The sequence below is a fragment of the Erinaceus europaeus genome, chromosome X (genome assembly GCF_950295315.1).
Source record: "Erinaceus europaeus chromosome X, mEriEur2.1, whole genome shotgun sequence".
Lineage (NCBI taxonomy): Eukaryota > Metazoa > Chordata > Mammalia > Eulipotyphla > Erinaceidae > Erinaceus > Erinaceus europaeus.
Genome location: NC_080185.1, coordinates 85,338,156 through 85,360,808, shown reverse-complemented (window position 1 = coordinate 85,360,808; position 22,653 = coordinate 85,338,156). Strand labels below are relative to the sequence as shown.

At 39.1% G+C, this 22,653-nt stretch overlaps 2 protein-coding genes across 7 annotated transcripts in view; both read right to left on the bottom strand.

The window, feature by feature from the left end:
• Positions 1-22,653, bottom strand: part of FAM120C (family with sequence similarity 120 member C) — a 423,297-nt gene that overhangs the window by 172,982 nt on the left and 227,662 nt on the right. The gene's annotated exons all lie outside the window — the stretch shown is intronic.
• PHF8 (PHD finger protein 8) overlaps positions 1-22,653 on the bottom strand; it is a 139,968-nt gene that overhangs the window by 83,820 nt on the left and 33,495 nt on the right. For all 6 annotated transcript variants that reach the window (XM_060183472.1, XM_060183474.1, XM_060183475.1 and 3 more), the window contains 6 exons: positions 14,235-14,320; positions 12,933-13,041; positions 11,979-12,139; positions 11,284-11,425; positions 10,407-10,593; positions 6,315-6,477 (listed from right to left, as the gene is read on the bottom strand). In XM_060183472.1, the coding sequence (XP_060039455.1) occupies positions 6,315-6,477; positions 10,407-10,593; positions 11,284-11,425; positions 11,979-12,139; positions 12,933-13,041; positions 14,235-14,320 (848 nt within the window). The remainder of the gene's footprint in view (positions 1-6,314; positions 6,478-10,406; positions 10,594-11,283; positions 11,426-11,978; positions 12,140-12,932; positions 13,042-14,234; positions 14,321-22,653) is intronic.

Below are 22,653 nucleotides of genomic sequence, written 5' to 3'. Positions count from 1 at the left end.
CAACCCATTTGCTCCTTTTCTCTAAGAAGGACATAACACCTCACTGGCAAGAATACTCTTTTCTAACCCTAAAACCTGGGTTCAAATTCTGCCATTTTATAGCTTAATAGCCATTTCACAAGTTGGTTGTAAAATACTACCTAGCTGGAACTCAATAATTCCCTTTGACTCCTGTATCTCTTTCTGGGACCTTCTAAAATCTCCCTATCTACCCATTTTGCCAAATCATTAATTCAAACCCATTATATCTCTCATACTACCTACAACAGACTCTAAACCAGTCCTTTTACAATATCTCAAGGTGTGGTGCAGGGAACCCAGGACTCCCTGACATTTGTCTAGAGCATATATACAAGTTCAAAACTATCCTCATGGTAATACCAAAATGTTATTTCTCTTTTTTCACCTTTATTATCATACTGGGGCACAGGGAATTTTTCTAGACAGTACATGATGCAATATTACCACATACAAAAGCAAACTTGAAGGTCCAGGGATTTTTTTGTTAGCTCAAACATTAAATATATTTGCAATAAAAAGGTAATGTTGCTCTTTTTAAATTTTTTGTATTATCTTTATTTATTTATTGGAAAGAGACAGCCAGAAAGCAAGAAGGAACTGCAGATTAGAGAGGGAGAGAGACAGAGAGACACCTGCAACACCGCTTCAACACTCACAAAGCCTTCCCCCTGCAAGTGGGGACAGAGTGCTCAAACTCAGGTTCGTGCCCCTCATAACATGTGCGCCACCAACCAGCTCCATCACTCACCTCATTAAATCTGATTCATAAAAATGTTACTTATTTAGTCACTACCAGGCCATTCCACCAGCTGGGGCCCTAATCGGGGAGTCCTGAGTCTCCCAAACAGACTTGATGGGCCTAGACCTCAAATAAATCCCTCTCTCCACTGTTTCCGGTCATCTCTATCAGGAACAACAAAATAGACCCCTTTGTGGGCCCCCATTGGACCTTGCCCTCAACCTGGACCAACAATCTGAAGGGAGGATGGACAACATACTCTATGATACACCTGAGGAAGATGGGTCGATACTGGGGCAGCATGGAATGTTCCTACTCATGACCACAGAATGTGAGCTCAGATCTAGGGATGTAGAGGTCACACAGGCTCCTAAGCTAATTATGGGCCCCAGATCACATCAAATTGATGGGGTTTACAGTAATATTTATACCCCTTTCCCATATTAGGGAGCTACTCTCTTCCCTGATCCAGGTTTCTGGTCCTTTTTCCAGCCATGACATCATCCCCCCAGACAATAATTAGGATTCAACTGCATATCAGATTTCAGGCTCAGGCAAAAAAAAAAAAAAAAGCACTAGTATAGCTACAGGCCCTTTGAAATATAACTAAAATATGCCTACTAGCTATCTACAAAATGGAGGGCCCCCCAACACGTCACCTACACTATTCCAGCCTTTAGGTCCGTAATTGTCCAACAGTTTGTTTGGCTTTGTATATTAACTCTCTTTTCAGCCACGAGGTTCCAGATGCTAACAGGATGTGACCAGACTTCCCTGGACAGACAACCCCACTAATGTGCCTTGGTTAGGGAACATACACTTTAACATCATAATGAAATATCACATCACACCTACTAGGATGGTTATAATCACAATGATAAGGCATATAAGCAAGAACAAGTGCTGAGGAAAGATGTAGAAAAAGTGAGACATCTATAAATTGCTAGTGGAAAGATAAAATGGTAGTGCTGCTTTAAATCAGTTTAGTAGGATGGGGGAGAGAGCATAATGGTTATACAAAAGATTCCCATACCTGAGGCTCCAAAGCCTCAGGTTCAATCTCCCATAACACCATAAGACAGAGCTGAGTAGTGCTCTGGTAAAAATAAATAAATAAATTAATTAATTAATTTTTTAAAAGGTAGTCCATCAGCTGGGGCCCTATTCGGGGAGTCCTGAGAGTCCCAAAAAGACACGATGGGCCTAGATTTCAAATAAATCCCTCTCTCCATTGTTATCAGTCATTCCTATCAGGCACAACACAATAGACCCCTTTATGGGCCCCCATAGGACCTTGCCCTCAACTTGGAGCAACAATCGTAGAGAATGTTCCATCCCCCGAAGGGAGGGTATACAATATACACCTGAGGAAGATGGGTCCTGATATTGGGGCAACTTGGAACATTCCTACTTACGACCACAGAACGTGAGCTCAGATCTACAAGGATGCAGAGGTCACATAGGCTCCTAAACTGAATATCGGCCCCAGATCACATCAAATTGATGGGGTTTACAGACAAAAATATTTATACACCTTTCCCATATTTGGGAGCTACTCTCTTATTTTTTTTTTTCCCCTCCAGGGTTATATTGCTGGGCTCGGTGCCTGCACCATGAATCCACTGCTCCTGGAGGCCATTTTCCCCCCTTTTTGTTGCCCTAGTTGTTGCAGCCTCGTTGCAGTTATTATTGCCATTGTTGATGTTGTTCGTTGTTGGATAGGACAGAGAGAAATGGAGAGAGGAGGGGAAGACAGAGAGAGAGGGGAGAGAAAGACAGACACCTGCAGACCAGCTTCACTGCCCGTGAAGCGACTTCCCTGCAGGTGGGGAGCTAGGGGCTCGAACCAGGATCCTTACGCCGGTCCCTGCGCTTAACCCACTGCGCCACCGCCCGACTCCCAAGGGAGCTACTCTCTTCTCTGATCCAGCTTTCTGGTCCTTCTGCCAGCCATGACATCACCTCCCCAGACAATAATTAGGATCCACCTGCATATCAGATTTCAGGCTCAAGCAGAAAAAAAAAAAACACTAGTATAGCCACAGGTCCTTTGGAATATAACTAAAATATGCCTACTAGCTATCTACAAAATGGAGGACCCCCCAAATCTTCGTCTCCACTATTCCAGCCTTTAGCTCCATGATCGGTCAACAATTTGTTTGGCTTTGTATGTTAACTCTCGTCAACCACCAGGTTCCAGATGCTAGCATGATGCCGACCAGATTTCCCTGGACAGACAACCCCACTAATGTGTCCTGGAGCTCTGCTTCCCCAGAGCCCTTCCCAACTAGGGAAAGAGAGAGGCAGGCTGGGAGTATGGCTCGACCTGCCAACGCCCATGTTCAGCAGGGAAGCAATTATAGAAGCCAGACCTTCAACATTCTGCATCCCACAATGATCTTGGGTCCATACTCCCAGAGGATAAAAAATATAAAAGCTATCAGGGGAGGGAATGGGATACAGAGTTCTATTATGTGAAGTTGTACCCATCTTATCCTATGGTTTAGTCAGTTTCCTTTTTATAAATAAAACATTTTAAAAAATTTTTTTAAAGGTTAAGTTTGGCAGATCCTCAAGATGCTAAACAGAGTTATCCTATGAGTAAGCAATTCCTTCCTACGTATATGTTCAAGAGAACGGAAAACATACAATAACACATATATAAATGTTCATAGCAGAATTATTAGTAACAGTAACAAAATACAAACAACCCAAATGTCTACAAATAAAAAATGTCAAAAAATTTTTTTTCTGGCATTAGATAGCAGTGGTAACTGCACAAACTTGTGAAAATGTGTTAAGAAAAATCTGTACTCTTGGCCCTGGAAAAGGATGACTGAGGACCTAGTGGGGGTTGTACTGTTATGTGGAAAACTGAGAAATGTTATGCATGTACAAACTTTACTGTTTGACTGTACACATTATTTACTGTTCGACTGTACACATTAATCTCTCAGTATAGGGGAAAAAAAGGGGGGAGTCGGGCTGTAGCGCAGCGGGTTAAGCACACATGGCGCAAAGCGCAAGGACCAGCATAAGGATCCCAGTTCGAGCCCCCAGCTCCCCACCTGCTGGGGAGTCGTTTCACAGGCGGTGAAGCAGGTCTGCAGGTGTCTATCTTTCTCTCCTCCTCTTTCTTCCCCTCCTCTTTCCATTTCTCTCTGTCCTATCCAACAATGACAACATCAACAACAATAACTACAACAACAATAAAAACAAGGGCAACAAAAATAAAAAAAATAAATAAATAAATACTTTTATAAAAAGGAAAAAAAAGAAAGAAAGAAAAAATCTGTACTGTTGTGGTCTGGGAGGCGGTGCAGTGATAAAGCTTTGGACTCTCAAACATGAGGTCTCAAGCTCGATCCCCGGCAGCACATGTGCCAGTGATGTCTGGTTCTTTCTCTCTCCCCCTATCTTTATCATAAATAAATGAAGTCTTAAAAAAAAAGGAAGGGTGTCAGGCAGTATCTCAGCAAGTTAAGTGCACATAGCGCAAAGTGCAAGGACCAGCGTAAGGAACCCGGTTCGAGGCCCCCGGCTCCCCATCTGCAGGGGAGTCGCTTCACAAGTGATAAAGCAGGACTGCAGATGTCTATCTTTCTCTCCTCTCTGTCTTCCTCTCCTTTCTCCATTTCTCTATGTTCTATCTGGCAATAACAACATCAATAACAACAATAATAATAACCACAACAATGATAAAAGCAAGGGCAACAAAAAAGGAAAATAAATATTTTTTTAAAAGTCAATTTCTCAGATAAAAAATATCTGTACTCTTAAACATGGTAAATTTCTGGTATGTGAATTATATCTTGATTTTTAAAATTCATTTGATCAAAATAAAGTAAAAATATAATAGCAAAATATGTAACACAGCTAAATCAATTCTATGGGGAAATATATAGCACTAGATGTTTGTATTATCAATAGGAAAAGGGAAAGCATACAATTAAGAATCTTTCTTAGGTAGATAAAGAGTTCACTGGGTAAGGGTGTCTAAATTTCCATGCATACAACCCAGACTTGAGTCCTGGCACCACATGGGCGATGGCAGGAAACTACGGCAATGGAGGAAACTTCAGTGCTGCACAGTCTCTCCTTCCCTATATCTCTCTATCTGAATTAAAAAAGCAGCATGGAGTGGTGGAATACAGAAGACCCTAGTTCCACCATAATTATAACTTCTGGGAGTCGGGCGATAGCACAGCGGGTTAAGCACATGCGGCACAAAGCACAAGGACCGGTGTAAAGATCCCAGTTCGAGACCCTGGCTCCCCACCTGCAGGGGAGTCACTTCACAGGCAGGGAAGCAGGTCTGCAGGTGTCTATGTTTCTCTCCCCCTCTCTGTCTTCCCCTCCTCTCTCCATTTCTCTGTCCTAGCCAACAACAATGACATCAACAACAATAATAATAACTACAACAATAAAAAGAACAGGCACAACAAAAGAGAATAAATAATAATAGTAATAATAATTTCTAAGAGATTGACCTCTATAAACCTCTGTTCTTGAGACTGGAAAAAGAAGAACAAAGTAAATTAAAAGCAAGCACAAGGAAGGAGAGAAAAAGTTAAAAACAGAAATCAGTAAAATTCAAAATGGAAAAAGGAAATAAATTAAACAGAAAGGAATCCTTTGGGAAGTCTGATAAAATTGATACTCATCAACAGTGAAACAGAATAAAAGAAAAGGGGTAAATAACTAGTGGCAGGAATGAAATCAGCTATCACTAGACTTAGAAGGCATCAAAAAGGTAAGAAGAAAATACTGCAAACAATTGTAAACACACATTTGACAACTTACATAAAATGAATCAGTTTCTTGAAAAGCACAGGTTATCACAACCCACCCAATATAAAACTGTTTAAATAGCTTAATAAAATTTAAGGTAAATAAATATTAATTAAAAACTTCCACACAAAGATATCTCCAGGTTCATATGATTTTACTTGAGAATTCTATCAAATGTTCCAAGAAAATGTAACACAAATTCTTAAATCAAGTAATTAAGAAATCAGGGAGATCTAAACAAATGAAGCAATACTGTGCTCACAGAAGATCCAATACAGTGAGGATGTCAACTTTTCTCTACAAATAGAAGAACTTTAACACACACACACAACTCTTTGTCTCTCTCCCTCTCTCTCTCAAACCCCACCCCAGACCTACAAATTCATAATTATAGGTTCATTGCCTAAGTATGAATTGTTTAAAGTTCCACCACAGTCCAGCCCATTCTGATTTAGTCTGCACTGTCAGCCTTACAGTCACTGTTCCTAGTGTCCTGGTTCTCTGCCCACGTTGACATCAACCTAGTGAAAAGGAGTCCATCAACTTCCTCCTGAGTTTCCCTGCCTGTAGATTCCTTAAACAACCATATTACTAGCTACCAAGTGACTTCTCTTGAAGTCCAGTTCTAAGCCCTCAGCTGATATGACAAGGTTATCCCTCAGTAGCAACTCAAAATATTTATGAGAAGGATTTGGTTGTGGTACCCCAAGTTCCCTTCTTTTCCCACTTTCCACCAACCCTCCCAAAAAATCCAAGGGAAGACCTGTAGGAATGAAAAGTGTCTGTCCTTGCTTCACAGAACACTTGTAGCACTTGTCCACCTGGTCTCCAAAAAACATCTCATTCTGATTAGAGGAGCTGCTCCAGCACTCAAAGAGAGTCAGGTTGGCATTTGTTGGGCGAATCAAGTAGAAGATCTTCTCTCCCTGAAACAAAAAGAAGTTGAGGTGCAAAAATGTCAATGTTTCAAGTTTTCGAAAAGCTCTCAATACACTTTCTCATATGCTTCAAAGCCAAGCAATATGTCATGATTCTTTCCCCAAACTCACCCAAGAATCACCTTATATATATTTAAAATAATTTTAAATAATTTATTTTATGTATATTTTATGTATATTTAATGTATATTTAATGTATATTTAATTTATTTTATTTAATTTATTTTATGGATATTTAAAATAATTTTTGAATAATTTTATGTATATTTAAAATAATTCAAAAGGTTCTTTTGTTTTTAAACAGGGCTAGGGAGGTGCCTCAGCAATACAGTGTCCATCTCACATGCACAAGGCTCTGGCTTTGAATTTGATCCCCAGCACCAAATGGAAATAGCAAAGAGAACTTCATGGAGGTTGGAAGATTTGTTCTCTCACTTTCTCTCTGTATCTCACTCTAACAATAGGAAAAAAAAAGACATGAACTATGGAGGTTGCCAGTGGTAACACAACAATTCAATCACCAGTGTGCATGCGCGCGCATACACACACACACAATACAAAAATTATTAACAACAACAAAAAGAACTTGAAAAGTACATTTCAAATAAAATTGTTCAACTTAGGACAAATGTACACCAAAAGATCCTATTTAAATGTAACGTGAAATGAAAAAGGTCTCTATAGAGTTGCCCTAGGAAAATTTAAGGCATTATTAATTTATGAAAATATGCCTTTAAATGTCATTTATGGACAGTGATCCCTTTCACAGCTGCAATCAAATCTAACAATAATTTTGAAAGTTCAGTAACCCTATGCCAGGATTCCTAGAAAATTTTATGTTGGATGATTACCTGTTGGAATATTTTATTTCCTAATTATACTTCCCTGGATAATCACCAAATGGTATTTTGGCAGGGAAAGAAAATATAAGCACAAAAATATCCCCAATCCACAGCTTGATTAATTTTACCAATATTTCATTAAAATATATTTCACTACAGTAAAAAAAGCAACACCAGAAATTGAAGAAATTGTATTCAGTTCTATAAATTAGATAATAGTATATCATTTTTTAAAATCAGTTCACTGCTGAGCTCTGGTTAATAGTGGTATGGAGGAATTGAATATGGGACCTGAGAGCCTCAGGCATTAGAGTCTGTTTGCATAACCATTATGCTATCTCCCCCACCCTGTATATCAATTTTAATTTTATGATTTTGATAATTATACTGGATTTATAAAACTCTGTTTTTATGAAATATACACTGGGGCCAGAAGACAGGTAGTGTGCACATCTTACCAAGTTCAAGCTCTGTCAATGCATCATGGTACCTGGAAAAGCTCCACAGGTGGTGGAGTGGTGCTGTGGTGTCCTCCCACCCCACCCCCCTCTAAAACAAAGAAAAATAAGGAAATACACACTGAATATAAAAGGACACCTTTTTCTTTTTTTTGATTTACTCTTTTTTTTTTAACCAGAGCAGTGCTCAGCTCTGGCTTATGATGGTGTGGGGGACTGAACCTGGGACTTTGGAGCCTTAGGCATGAGAGTCTCTTTGTGTAACTATTATGCTATCTACCCCCACCCAAAGGGCACTATTTCTGTCTGAAACTATCCTCAAATGTTCTAATAACAAGATATAAAATTACTTCACTCTGCTTGCTTTAGGATAAAAAAGAGAACATATGTAGACAGGAAAGTGGCTCACCGGTAAAGTACAGGATTTGCATGCAGAAGTCCTGAAATCAATAGCCAGCACTGCATATGACAGATTGGTGCTCTCATCTCTCTGTCTCACACTCTTCCCCCTACTCTTAAATAAATAAGTAAATAGACAAATAAATAAATCTTGTCAAAAACACAATGGTAAAGCTTTAGACTCAAGCATGAGGTCACGAGTTCGATCCCCGGCAACACATTTGCCAGAATGATGTCTGGTTCTTTCTCTCTCCTCCTATCTTTCTCATAAATAAATAAAATCTTTAAAAAAAAATACAAGAGAATAAAATGGTAATAGTTGATAGACAAAAATTCTTCCCACTCTCTTTTTGCAGTGTTTCTTTTCTTTTCTTTTTTCAGATATATAATGTGTGAAAAAGACCACAGCACCAAATCTTCCTTCAGTGTGGTGGAGATGAGGCTCAAACCTAGGCCTCAGACATGGCAAAGCAACACACTAACCAAGTGAGCTATTTTGCTAGCCTTGTAATTTTTCTATAAAAAAGAAATTACCGGGACTTGGCAATGGCACACCTGGTAGAACACACTCATTACCAAGGACTTGGGTTCAAGGGCCTAGTCCACACCTGCAGGAGGAAGCTTCATGAGTGGTGAAGCAGTGTTACAGGTATCTCTTTTTCTTTTTTTCTCTTTCCCACTTCCCCCTCAATTTCTTTCTATCAAAAAAAGGGAGGGAGTAAGAAATGGAGGGAGGGGGAGTGAAGGGAAAAATAGAGAAAAGGGGAGGGGAGGGAGAAGGAGGGGAGGGAAGGAAAAAAATGGCCACCAGGATCAGTGAATTTGTCCTGCAGGCACTGAGCCACAGCAATAAACCTGGTGGCAATAAAAAAAAAATAGAAGAAAAAAGAAAGAAAAGGAAAGAAAGAGAGAAAGGGAGAGAGAGAGAAAGAAAAGTGAGTGAAGTGGGCCAGGTGGTGGCTCACCTGGTTGAGCACTCATTACAATGAGCAAGGACCCAGGTTTGATCCCCCGGTCCCCACCTGCAGGGGGAAAGCTCCACAAGTGGTGAAGCAGGCCTGCAGGTGTCTCTCTGTCTCTCTCCCTCTTTATCACCACCTTCCCTCTCTCTATCCAATAAATAAATAAAGATAACTTTAAAAAAAGAAGTAAGAAGAAAGGAGAGGAAGAAGGAAGGGAGGAAGCATTAAAAAAAGAACTTTAAAGTTTTGGCTGGGGAGATTGCATAGTGGTTATGCAAAAGACTCTCCTGCCTGAAGCTCTGAGGTCCCAGGTATAAACCCTGGCACATATGCCACAGCTGAGCAGTGCTCAGGTTAAAAAATTAAAAGTTAAATACAACATTTATATATTAGCACTTTCATTCATGAAACACCAGCAGAAACAACTAGTGTAGATTTATGGTCATTGGGAAAAGAACCACATTCAAAGTTTTTTGTTCTCTCCATGATTTCAAATAAGAAAACCAAAAAGTAAAAACATGATGGAAAATAATCAAAATTTAGCAAATTTGTTTTCAAGTTCTTAATTTTTTTATAGTCATTGATAATAGCTAGTTACAAAATTACAGGCAACTACCCACTAAAAGAAAAACCATGGGGAAGCTGACATTAAAATAACTTTTTTTTTTTGCCTCCAGGGTTATTGCTGGGGCTCAGTGCCTATATCATAAATCCACTGTTCCTGGAGGCCATTTCCCCCCTTTTGTTGCCCTTGTTATTATAGCCTTGTTGTGGTTGTTATTGTTGTTGTTAAAATAACTATATATATATATATATATATATATATATATATGCTTTATATTAATGGTGGTAGTAGGTATACAACTGCATACAAATCTCAAACTATCTACTTAAAATTGATTAATTTTATGATATGTAAGTCATTCTTAGTAAAACTAAAGGAAAGGGAAGTTTCCCATGTAACCACCAGAATTTTCTAAATTAAGTATGAACATATCCATTAATAGTGGTAGGGATATAGACTGGCTAAATTAAGAAGATAACAGGAAATCCTTTAGCATCTGTTGTTATTCAAAAATTAGTAAACATCAGAATGACAGAAATACTTTAGACCACATATCCACAAATTTCCCCAACCTGATAGAGTAGTTACGTCGAAATACAACCCCAAGTAGAATCTGGGAGGCATTTAGACTTCTGCTACCTGTTTTGAGCATTCCCAAAGAGGAAGGCCCAAGGCCTGTCTTCGTTCCTACCTTGAGCACGTGGTACCAGACAGAGGTGCCGCCAAAGTCAATGTGAAAATCCGTATAACTATCTCGCACACTCATGAGGCAGTACTTCTGGACATTGGGCCTCTCAAAGACACATTCCTCAGGCCACAAGTTCTCCACCCATGAAAGCTTCCGAACAATCTTGGGTGTTTCCACAAGATTGGAAAGCCTAGCAAGGAAGGGGTAGAAAATAGATCAGGAATTGAAGGTTAAAGTCTGAATAATCGTACCTCTATTTTTCTTTCGTTCCATAATTTTCCCTGTTTCAGTTTTCGTATTTTCCCTTCTTTCATTATTTCCCTCTCAATTTCAAATTGTCCTTCAGGATGAAGTGAAGTATAAATAAACAAATATAGTTTTTAAAACACTTGGGTTTTATTGTTGCATGTTAAGACAGCAAATATATTGTACTATAGTTGTAAGAAACTACCATTGAAAGAAACTGACTAAAAGGTACACAGGACCTTCCCGGAACACACACAGTATTTTGCAATTTCTTGTGGATCTATAATTATTTTAAAATTTAAAGTGAAAAACATAAATAATCAGGCAGTAAACTTCCTAAGGGCAAAAGAATATGTCAATAATGAACTAGCAGAATGAGAAAATAGGAAAATAGTCCTGTTCTGTGTCACATTTACAAGAAATATCTTGAAGTAAATATAATGAAAAGTATAAAATATTTTTACATTATAATAGCAAAAAGTACATAAGTAAACCAATGTACTTAATGTAATATATATATATTTTTTTTTTCAATAATATATACCTGAAGCTCATATAACATGACATATAGCAACTATAACTCTAATTTAAAAGGGAGCATGCCAGACTTTTTAATTACTCCTATCCCTCCTACCTGGTATCAGAGAATTCCAAACTAATGACATTGAGAACTTTCTCCCTCTTCCCACTGTAATAGTATTTCACAAAATCACCGAGTTTCATCTTGCAGTCTGCTTGGCGGGTCACATCAATCACATCAATCTCTTTGTCAGAACCTGGAATAAAGAGATGAGTTCTATATCAAGTAGTCTCAGGGACTGGGAAGAATCTCTCGTCTCCTCACCAGTCTCTAAAATGAACTTACTCTTCAAACTTCTCAGACAGTATATTGAGATGGACATGTTGAGAAGGCATGAGTAGAAATCCCTCACATTCTCCTTAAACACATGTGCTTGACACATAGCCTGACTCAAAGTACAGTCCACCTGCCTTGCTTCCTCACTTCTTCTTTTCCTATCCCCCAAAATTCATGCCCAGAAAATAATTAACATGTGTGGTTAATAGTCAAAGTCATAACAGAAAGACTATGATCCCCAGCAGAGTTCCTCAGGTAAAAAATTGGGCTAAACCTGGAGCTTTCTGGTCTACCAGATGAAACAGGAAGAAAACACTAGGATTTTGGTTCTAGCTTTACCAAAGAATGAGTCTGGGCAAGGCACTTTACCTCAGATTCAAAAGATGTCTAGAAAGGAAATGCAAAAAGTAGACTGAAGAGTTATAGTCATAATAAGAGTGAAAAATTTCACAGTTAAGGTCCGTGTTACTTACCAACATAGTGTTCCACATCCCTCACAGTGAATGATGGTGAGGGCAATGTCATCCCTAATCCATCCTTCTTCATAACTAGGATGGGCACACTGAAGCTATTCTCTTCCAGGAATTCTACAGTCAGCTGACTTCCAGTGGGCTTCAGAATCACTTCATCTGAGCTGTAGGCCACATGAGAGAAAACCTGAGTTTGAGAAGCCCTGACCACTGGGAGGTCGGGTGGTAGTGCAGCGGGTTAAGCGCACATGGCGCAAAGCACAAGGACCGGCGTAAGTAAAATCCCAGTTCCAACCCCAGCTCCCCACCTGCAAGGAGTCGCTTCACAAGCGACCATGCAGGTGTCTTATCTTTCTCTCCTCCTGTCTCCCCTCCTCTCTCCATTTCTCTCTGTCCTATCCAATAATGACAACAAAAATAAAAACAAGGGCAACAAAAGGGAATATATATATATATATATATATGAAGCTCTGACCACTGAATGTTGCCACTCATGTAGGAAATGGGCTCTTCTTAAAGGGTCCTAATGTGGGCCAACTACTGACATACAATTCATGTTCCAGGGAAGAAATGACCTGTCAGTGACAGAAGAGGGAAACTAAACCCAGGATACCCTATAAATAGTGTGCTCTCCTGTGAATGGCAAAGGAAGAAATAGTCTACTCAAGAAGAAAAGATGTATCTGACAAGCTTAGCTGATTTACTCTAATTCAGAGCAGGATTACCTCATTTAAAACACTGGCAAAGAAACAGAATAGAATGATCAGAAACAGTAACAGCAATCTCTACAACCACTTTCTTGATACATGTACTCTGTTAACAAGAAAACAATTTATCGGGGCTGGGTGGGTTGATACCCAAGAAGTAGAGCACAAGATTTGCATGTCTGAGGCTCCCTGACCATAGGTGCCTCCCTGAGCTTTGGCATTCATCTGCCTTTAGGGTACTGATTCTCACCTGACAAATGTCCTGCTTCGGAGTTCTCGAATGAATATAGGGCTCCCAGTCTTCACTGGCTTCCCCTTCTGTGAATCATGGCCTTTTGAAGATACACGACGTTTTTTCACTAAACCATAAAAATATATTGATACCATGAGTCAGAATGGCCATGAGCAAAAGCTTCAGGTCTGCTTCTGGTTGTAGTCTAGCAACTCTTAGGAATATCTGAAATTAACAAGGTCCCCACAAACTCAAAAAGTTTCTAGTGAGGATGAGTGCTTCTTCTGGGAATCCCTAGCAATAGAAAGAGGTGAAGCTCTGTACTTGTACTCTTTCAGTAGTGCAACTGCTGGTATACAGACCCTGCACAGGTTTCTTCCATATAATAAGGGATATGGCTCTGACAGACTCAAGAAACGACCATTTTTCTTCTAAACTTCCTTTTAAAAAAAAACAACCTTTTAATGAAAATAAACTTTATTACACATCAAGTAATACATACAAAGATTAAATTGGTTTTACTTATTTTCTTCCAGATGGTTGAGTAAAATTATGGAAATCTACAAGGAATCTTGGGAAATTTTTCAGGGATCATTAAACAGTATCTACATTTTATGGTAAACAGAGACCAGCTACTGAGTAAGGGCACTATCAGTCAGCACTGAAAACAAAACCCTTAGAGTTATGTTAGCTTGTGAAAAGAAACAAAGAACAATTCTGAGGCAAGGAAGAAAGCACAATGGTTATACAAAAAAGCCTCTTTCGCCTGAGACTCCAAGGTCCCAAGTTCAATTCCCTGCACCATAATAAACCAGAGCTGAGCAGCACTCTAGCGTTCATGTACACACACACACACACACACACACACACACACACACACACACACACACACACACACACACACACACACACACACCAATTTGGGTAACGTGCTTTCCAAACAGGAAATGAGAATAAGGCATGGTATCTCAGAAGCAAACTATCATTTGCTGTAACAAAGACAACGTTTTCATGCATCTCTTAAATAAACACTAGGGAGAGAAAAGAAGAGGAAATAGCTTTTATTTAAAATGTAAATCTTAATAAACTGCAAAATCTTTTCTCCGTTTTAAAGACTGTTTGTTGATTCAGGGCCTAATGAACTATGGGAGGAGAAACCAAACTGTTACCACTTTGAAAACATTATTTTGCTTTATTTTATCTAAGCAGAGCAATGAACTATAACTTCTAGTCTTGGGAAAAAGAGAAAGCTTTCCAAACTTCCTTTGTTTTATACCTCCTCTACACCAACTCCTCTTGGTAATCCAACAATCCACTTACTAATTGAGGGTCCATGTAAGACCGTACAGTTGGGGCAATGGTAGAGGTCAATGTCAGCAGCCTTTTCCTCTTCAACACCAACACAACTAGGAAAGAAAAAAAAAACAGCCAATGCTTATGAAACTTTCATTTTCCACAACATCTAGAATTATGCTAATTCACATGACTATCTATTTACATTTAAATTAGTTAAAGTAGAAAACTTAAATGCAGTTCCTCCATCACATCAGTTACCTTTCTTTTCCTTTTTATCAGAGCACTGCTCAGCTCTGGGTATATGGTGATATGGGAGGGACTGAACCTGAGACTCCGGAGCCTCAGGCATGAAAAAGTCATCCACAGAACTATTATGCTATCTCCCCACCATATTTATTTTTATGAATGAGTGATAGAAAAAGAAAAAGATAGAGGAACACTCTGCTCTGGTGTGTGTGTGTGTGTGTGTGTGTGTGTGTGTGTGTGTGTGTGCGTGTGTGTGTGTGTGTGTGTGTATGGCAGTGCTGGGGACTGGACATGGCATGAAGTGTTATATGGCTAAGTTATATCCTCAGACTAATTCTACATACCTATTATATTTCAAGTGATCAGTAGGCACATGTGGCTAGAAGCTACCATGCTGGGCAGATTATTAATATTTTAAATTAATGCTAAAAGCTCTATTTGACCACACTCATCTCAAATAATTACAACAAAGCTAAAAATGCATATATAGTAAAACTTCATTAAGAATCTAAAACAACCAAAATAGTGGCACAGGTCTTTCCCATGTCCTGGTTTCCCTCCGTCCTCTCAAGGACAACTAGGAACTACTCACAGACACATCACTGATAGGGTCCTAGAATATGGGGGAGAAGCTTAAGTACTCCCTGCAACAATGGGATAGGCAGCATTAGAAGGGCAAGAGGAGTAGCTATGTACTGTTGACTTTATTGTCTCACCTACAGGCTGCAGACAGCACTACACTGAGAGATTTAACCCGGGTCTACAATGTCTGCACTGGAAAAAGAACCCAGAGTGAACAAGCAGTTCCCACATTATTGTGAACTGTTTATCTGGAGTCTTCATTCCAGTATAACTACACAGAGATTGTAAAGAGGATTACAATTTGATCTTAGGGGGGCCAGGCGGTGGTGCACCTGGTTAAGCACATACATCACAATTTGATCTTGGATCCATCTAAAAATTATATAAAGAATAAGCTGCACATGGCCCAAGAGGTAATATACAGTAGCACAGTAGATACAGACTCTCATGTATGAGGTCTCCAGTTCAATCCTTAGCATTCCATGTGGCTGAATGATGCTCTGGTTCATTTGGTTTATATGGGGCTTGACCAAAAGGATTCTAATTATGTCACTATCCCCTTCCAAAGGAGCTGTTACTGTCAATCATGCCTAAGACTAAGCTGAAGATGCAGTTGCTGCTAAAATTTTGCTCTTAGGGCAGCAGGGTGGAGAGGTAGATAGCATAATGGTTATGCAAAGAGACTCTTGTGCCTGAGACTCCAAAGTCTCAGGTTCAATCCTCTGCACCACCGTAAGCCAGAGCTGAGCACTGTTCTGGCAAAAAAAAATAAATAAATAAGAGGGGCCAGGCGGTGGCGCATCTGATTGAGCACACACATTACAGTATGCAAGGACCCAGGTTCAAACCCCCTGTCCCCACTTGCAGGGGGAAAGCTTCACGAGTGGTAAAGCAAGGCTGCAGGTGTCTCTCTGTATCTCTCCCTCTCTATCTCCCCTTCCCCTCTCAATTTCTCTCTGTCACTAGCCAGTAAATAAATAAAAAGAAAAAACTTTAATAAATAAAATCTTCGGCATAAGGAACCCGGTTCAAGCCCCCGGCTCCCCACCTGAAGGGGAGTTGCTTCACAGGCGGTGAAGCAGTTCTGCAGGTGTCTTATCTTTCTCTCCCCTTCTCTGTCTTCCCTTCCTCTATCCATTTCTCTCTGTCCTATCCAGCAACAATGACAATAATAACAACAATAATAATAACAACAACAATAAACAACAAGGGCAACAAGAAGGAAAAAATAGCCTCCAAGAGCAGTGGATTCGTAGTACAGGCACTGAGCCCAGCAATAACCCTGAAGGGAAAAAAATAATAAAAAATAAAATAAAATAAAACCTTAAATAGACCTAACAATCATATATAGACCATTTTGTCTAATTATAGAAAAATACATTCTTCTCAATGTCTAAAATCATACAAAGTATCTTCTTTAACTACAATAATAACTAGAAATCATAACAGAAAGAAAAACTAAAATTCACAAATGAAAACAATCCTCCTCAATGATTAATGGATCAAAGAAAAATTAATGTGGAAATTAAAACAATCTTGAGACAACAAAATGGTAAAACAGTATAACAATATTTATGGGACACACATAAGTTCAAAAGAAAATACATACATTAAAAAAATAAGATCTCAGGGAGTCGGGCAGTAGAGTAGCCGGTTAAGTGCAGGTGGCACAAAGCTCAAGGACCTGCGTAAGGATCCTGGTTCAAGCCCTGTCTGCAGGGGAGTCGCTTCACAGGCAGTGAAGCAGGTCTGCAGGTGTCTACCTTTCACTTCTCCTCTCTGTTTTCCCCTCTTCTCTCCATTTCTCTCTGTCCTATCCAACAATGATGACAACAATAACCACAATAATAAAACAACAAAGGCAACAAAAGGGAATAAATATTTTTTTAAAGTTTAATAAGAAAAAAAGATCTCGGGGAGTTGGGCGGTTGGGCAGTGGGTTAAGCGCACGTGGCGCAAAGCACAAGGACTGGCGTAAGGATCCTGGTTGGAGCCCCCAGCTTCCCATCTGCAGGGGAGTCGCTTCACAGGCGGTGAAGGAGGTCTGCAGGTGTCTTCCTCTCCCTCTCTCTGTCTTCCCATCCTCTCTCCATTTCTATCTGTCCTATCCAAGAACGACAACATCAACAACAACAAGGGCAACAAAAGGGAATATAAATAAAATATTAAAAATAAAATAAGATCCCAAGAGAAGAGAAAGCAAAAGTAGAACCTGAACTGGAATTGGCATGTTGCACCAAAGTAAAAGACTCTGGGGTGGGTGGGGGGGAGAATACAGTCCAAAAAGGATGACAGAGGACCTAGTGAGGGTTGTATTGTTATATGGAAAACTGGGAAATATTATGCATGTACAAAGTGTTGTATTTACTGTCGAATGTAAAACATTAATTCCCCAATAAAGAAATTTAAAAAAAATAAGTAAATAAGATCTCGGAAGTTGGGCCCCTTTCTGTCTTCTTTTCCTCTCTCCATTTCTCTCTGTCCTATCTAACAATGACGACATCAATAACAACAATAATAACTATAACAACAATGAAAAACAAAAATGGCAACAAAGGGGAAAATAAATGAATATAAAAAATAAGATCTCAAATAAGAAAGCTAACTGTATACCATAAGAAGCTGAAAGAAGTTAACTGAGTTCAACATTAATAAAAGAGAAAATAAAGAGTAAAGCAGAAGTAAATGAAATGGGTAAAAGAAAAAAAATAACAGAAAAGATCAACAAGGGGTAACCTGGTTAAGTGTACATAGTACCATGTTCAAGGGCCTGGGTTCAAGCCCCCAGGTCCCACCTGCAGAAGGAAAGGTTCAGGTGAAGCAGTGTTGCAGGCGTCTCTCTTTCTCTCTCCCTATCTCCTTGTTCCCTCTCAATTTTTCTGTCTCTATCCAATAAAATAAAAATAAATAAAATGTATAATACAAAAAGATCAACAAAACTGAGTTGGCTTCTTAGAAAAAAAATCACATTACAAACACAAGATCAGTTAATTACATCAAGTAAAACTGAGGACTCAAATCAATGCAATTTAAAAGGAAAAGAAGACAGTACAAGTGCTACCACAGAAATACAAAAATATATTGGATCATAAAAGGGTATTATGAATAATTAACAACAAACTGGACAACCTAGGGAATTTTTTTTTTAAATCCTAACAGGCATTTGTCCAATGGACACTCAAACACTAATTAGAAGAGACATATACATCTCTATGTTCATAGCTTCGTTATTCACAATAGCTAAAGAGTGGAAGCAGCATAAATGTCCATCAACAGATGACTGGCTAAAGAAGTCATAGGATGCATATTCCATGCTATCAAAAAACATGACAGAGGGATGGGGAGATACCTAAGAAACTCTGATGCCTGAGGCTCCAAAGTCCCAGGTTCAACCCCATGCACCACCTTAAACCAGAGCTGATCAGTGCGCTGATAAGAAAAAAACAAAACAAAACAATCTTGAGGAGAAGGAACAGAACTGGAGGCATCACACTCCCAGATCTCAAATTGTATTATAGGACCATTGTAATCAAAACTGCTTGGTACTGGAACATGAATGGACACACCAACTAGTGGAATAGAATTGAGAGCCCAGAAGTAGGCCCCCACACCTATGGACATCTAATATTTCACAAAGGTGCCCAGACTATTAAGTGGGGAAAGATGAGTCTCTTCAGCAAATGGTGTTGGAAAAAATGGGTTGAAACATGCAGAAGAATGAAACTGAACCACTATATTTCACCAAATACAAAAGTAAATTCCAAGTGGATCAAGGACTTGAATGTTAGACCACAAACTATCAGATACTTAGAGGAAAATATTGGCAGAACTCTTTTCCGCATAAATTTCAAAGACATCTTCAATGAAACGAATCCAATTACAAAGACTAAGGCAAGTATAATCCTATGAGACTACATCAAATTAAAAAGCTTCTTCACAGCAAAAGAAACCACTACCCAAACCAAGAGACCCCTCACAGAATGGGAGAAGATCTTTACATACCATACATCAGACAAGAGTTTAATAACCAACATATATAAAGAGCTTGCCAAACTCAACAATAAGAAAAACAAATAACCCCATCCAAAAATGAGGAGAGGACATGGATAGAATATTCACCACAGGAGAGATCCAAATGACTGAGAAACACGTGAAAAAAATGCTCCAAGTCTTTGACTGTCAGAGAAATGCAAATAAAAACAACAATGAGATACCACTTCACTCCTGTGAGAATGTCATACATCAGAAAAGGTAGTAGCAATAAATACTGGAGAAGGTGTGGGGTCAAAGGAACCCTCCTGCACTGCTGGTGGGAATGTAAATTGGTCCAATACCTGTGGAGAGCACTCTGAAGAACTCTCAGAAGGCTAGAAATGGGCCTATCCTATGATCCTGCAATTCTTATCCTAAGGAACCCAACACATCCATCCAAAAAGATCTGTACACATATGTTCTTGGCAGCACAATTTGTAATAGCCAAAACCTGGAAGCAACCCAGGTGTCCAACAACAGATGAGTGGCTGAGCAAGTTGTGGTATATATACACAATGGAATACTACTCAGCTATTAAAAACGGTGACTTTACCATTTTCAGCCCATCTTGGATGGAGCTTGAAGAAGTCATGTTAAGTGAAATAAGTCAGAAACAGAAGGATGAATAGGATGATCTGACTCTCAGGCAGAAGTTGAAAAACATTATCAGAAGAGAAAATACAAGTAGAACCTGAACTGGAGTTGGTGTATTGCACCAAAGTAAAATACTCTGTGGTGGTGGGGGGGGGGAGTACAGGTCCAAAAAGGATGACAGAGGACCTAGTGGGGATTATATTGTTATGTGGAAAACTGAGAAATGTTATGTACAAATTATTGTATTTACTGTCAAATGTAAAACATTAATCCCCCAATAAAGAAATTTAAAAAAAAAAGAAGCATAAGGTCTAAATTTCAATCCTTTGTATCACAGATGCCAGAGTGATATTCTGGTGGGTTTTTTTTGTTGTTGTTGTTATGTTTGTTTTCTCTCTCCTCTCCCTATTTATTAATGTAAGGGGATGAAAAGCAATTACCAGGTGTTTTCACTTATCTGTGGAATGTAGATAAGTGAAACACATGAACTTGCAGAAAACAAAAATAAATAAACTAGTCAAACTCTCCAAGACTTTGTAAGTACTATAGTGTGTGGTCCAGGAGGTGGCACATTAGACTCTCAAGCATTAAGCTCCCAAGTTCAATCCCCAGCAGCACATGTAACAGTGTGATATCTGGTTCTTTCTCTCCTTCTATCTTTCTCATTAATAAATAAATAAAATCTTTTTCAAAAGGACTATATTGTATGGTAGTTACGATTGGAAGCGGGCTTTCAGAACACTGGTGGTGGATGAATTGTGGAAATACACCCCCCTAATCGTTATTTTAAACTATCTTAAATATATTTATTTATTATTTAATAGAATCAGAGAAATTGAGAGAGGAGGGGGAGAAAGAGAGACACCTGCAGCCCGGCTTCACCACTCATGAAGCTTTCCTCCTACAGGTGGGGAGCAGGGGCTTGAACCTGGGTCCTTGCACACTATAATGTGTGCTTTAGCAGGTACACCACCACTGCCCCCCCAATCTTATAATCTTGTAAGCCATTAATAAATCACTAATAAAATTAAAAATTAATCTCTTTTTTCCAAAATATTTATTTATTCCCTTTTGTTGCCCTTGTTGCTTTATTGTTGTAATTATTGATGTCATTGTTGTTGGATAGGACGGAGAGAAATGGGGAGAGGGGGGGAAGACAGGGAGAGAGAAAGACAGACACCTGCAGACCTGCTTCACCATCTGTGAAGCGACTCCCCTGCAGGTGGGAAGATGAATCTCCTTTTAAAAAGAACTCATTGTGGTATATATACACAATGTAATACTACTCAGCTATTAAAACTAATTAATTCACGTTCTTCACCTCATCTTGGATGGAGTATGGAGGAACTATGTTAAGCGATATAAGCCAGAAGGAGAAGGATGTAAATGGGAGGATGTCACTCATAGACAGAAGTTGAGAAACAGGAACAGAAAGGAAAACACAAAACAGAAGTTGGACGGGGTCTGAAGTACTGCACCAAAGTAAAAGACTCTGGGGGGGGGGGACAGTGGATTTTCAGGTCAACCGTAGGGGCGTAGGGTGGGGACACAGACCGTTGGTGGTAGGAATGGTGTTAACTATACTCCCATTAACTTATAATCTTACAAAACACTATTTATTCAATATGTAAATGGAAAATAGGATATCTCAAGTTTCTTTTTTTGTGTTTTTTTATGGGGGGGGAGAAGGAAAGGGGGAGAGAAAGATAGACACCTGCAGACCGGCTTCACCGCTTGTGAAGTGACTCCCCTGCAGGTGGGGAGCCGGGGCTCGAACCGGATCCTTAAGCCGGTCCTTGCGCTTTGCGCCACATGCACTTAGCCCAGTGCGCCACTGCCCGACTCCCTATCTCAAGTTTCTTAACTAACTGCCCAGATTTCAGTTCTGAGTATATATTTCTTTAGCCTACACACATTAATGTTTCAAATGTGTAAACTGATTGAATTCTGACACTAGGCTTAAATTGTTAAAGCATTTCTTAAAATAACTTATTTTTCAAATACTATAAGCTTAGACCAGATAGATCAGAATCATCTGGTCCAGTCAGTTTAGTTATTAAATGACATTATTAAATAACATAAATCATGGTGAGTTCAAGTATAGTACAGTAAATCCTAAGCATGAGAATTTCAAAGTAAACCAAGCTCCCAAGTAACTTGGCTATAATAATAATTATCTATGGTCTTTTTAAACTCTAAGGCTGCAAGAAATCTTCCTCATTCTCTTTAAAATCCGTATTTCTCCCAGTGCTGGAACTCTGGGATTTTGCTTGTATTTCTTAATGCCTGGAATTTTGCTTATATTTCTTGATGCCTCTTCTCTTGATCACTTACCCTGTTATACTGTCTCTGCTGACTTCAATTAAATCAAATCAACCAATATCACATTATGCTGCCACTGCCTTTTCATTTCAGATTATATCCAGAGACAACAAGCCTGAGATGTCAACCTTCCAACTCCAATAACCTAGTGAGACCTTTTCTAACACATGGGACTACCTAGTTCCATTTCAAATGGCGCACTCTCTAACAAAGTTACGGACCCTAGATAGAGGCTACGGCCTAGGGCACTGGGTAGATCTATGCACACATCCATAAGTTGGAGCAATTATATACCTCAATGTAAAAGTGCTTAATAGTTTGCTGTGATTAGACTTAGACCTAATAAACCCAGCAAGCAAGTAGAAAGGCCTAAAGAAAGCACCATAGTTTAATCAAATATTTATTACTTAGGCCTAGACATCCTCCTCTCATACCCCCTATTTCACTTCCCTCAATCACTCTATCTTCTTAACTACATGAAAGAAAGATAGCTCTCCAATCTCTTCTGAAGCATAAGCATTATTGTCACCCCTTGATAATCTTTAGAGAAACACTATACAATTGGCAAAAAGATATACTGGCAAAAATATAAATTAAAGGACAATCATTGTCCCTATGAAAACATTTATTAGAATCATCAAACAAGTAAATGAAGTAAAACTTAAGG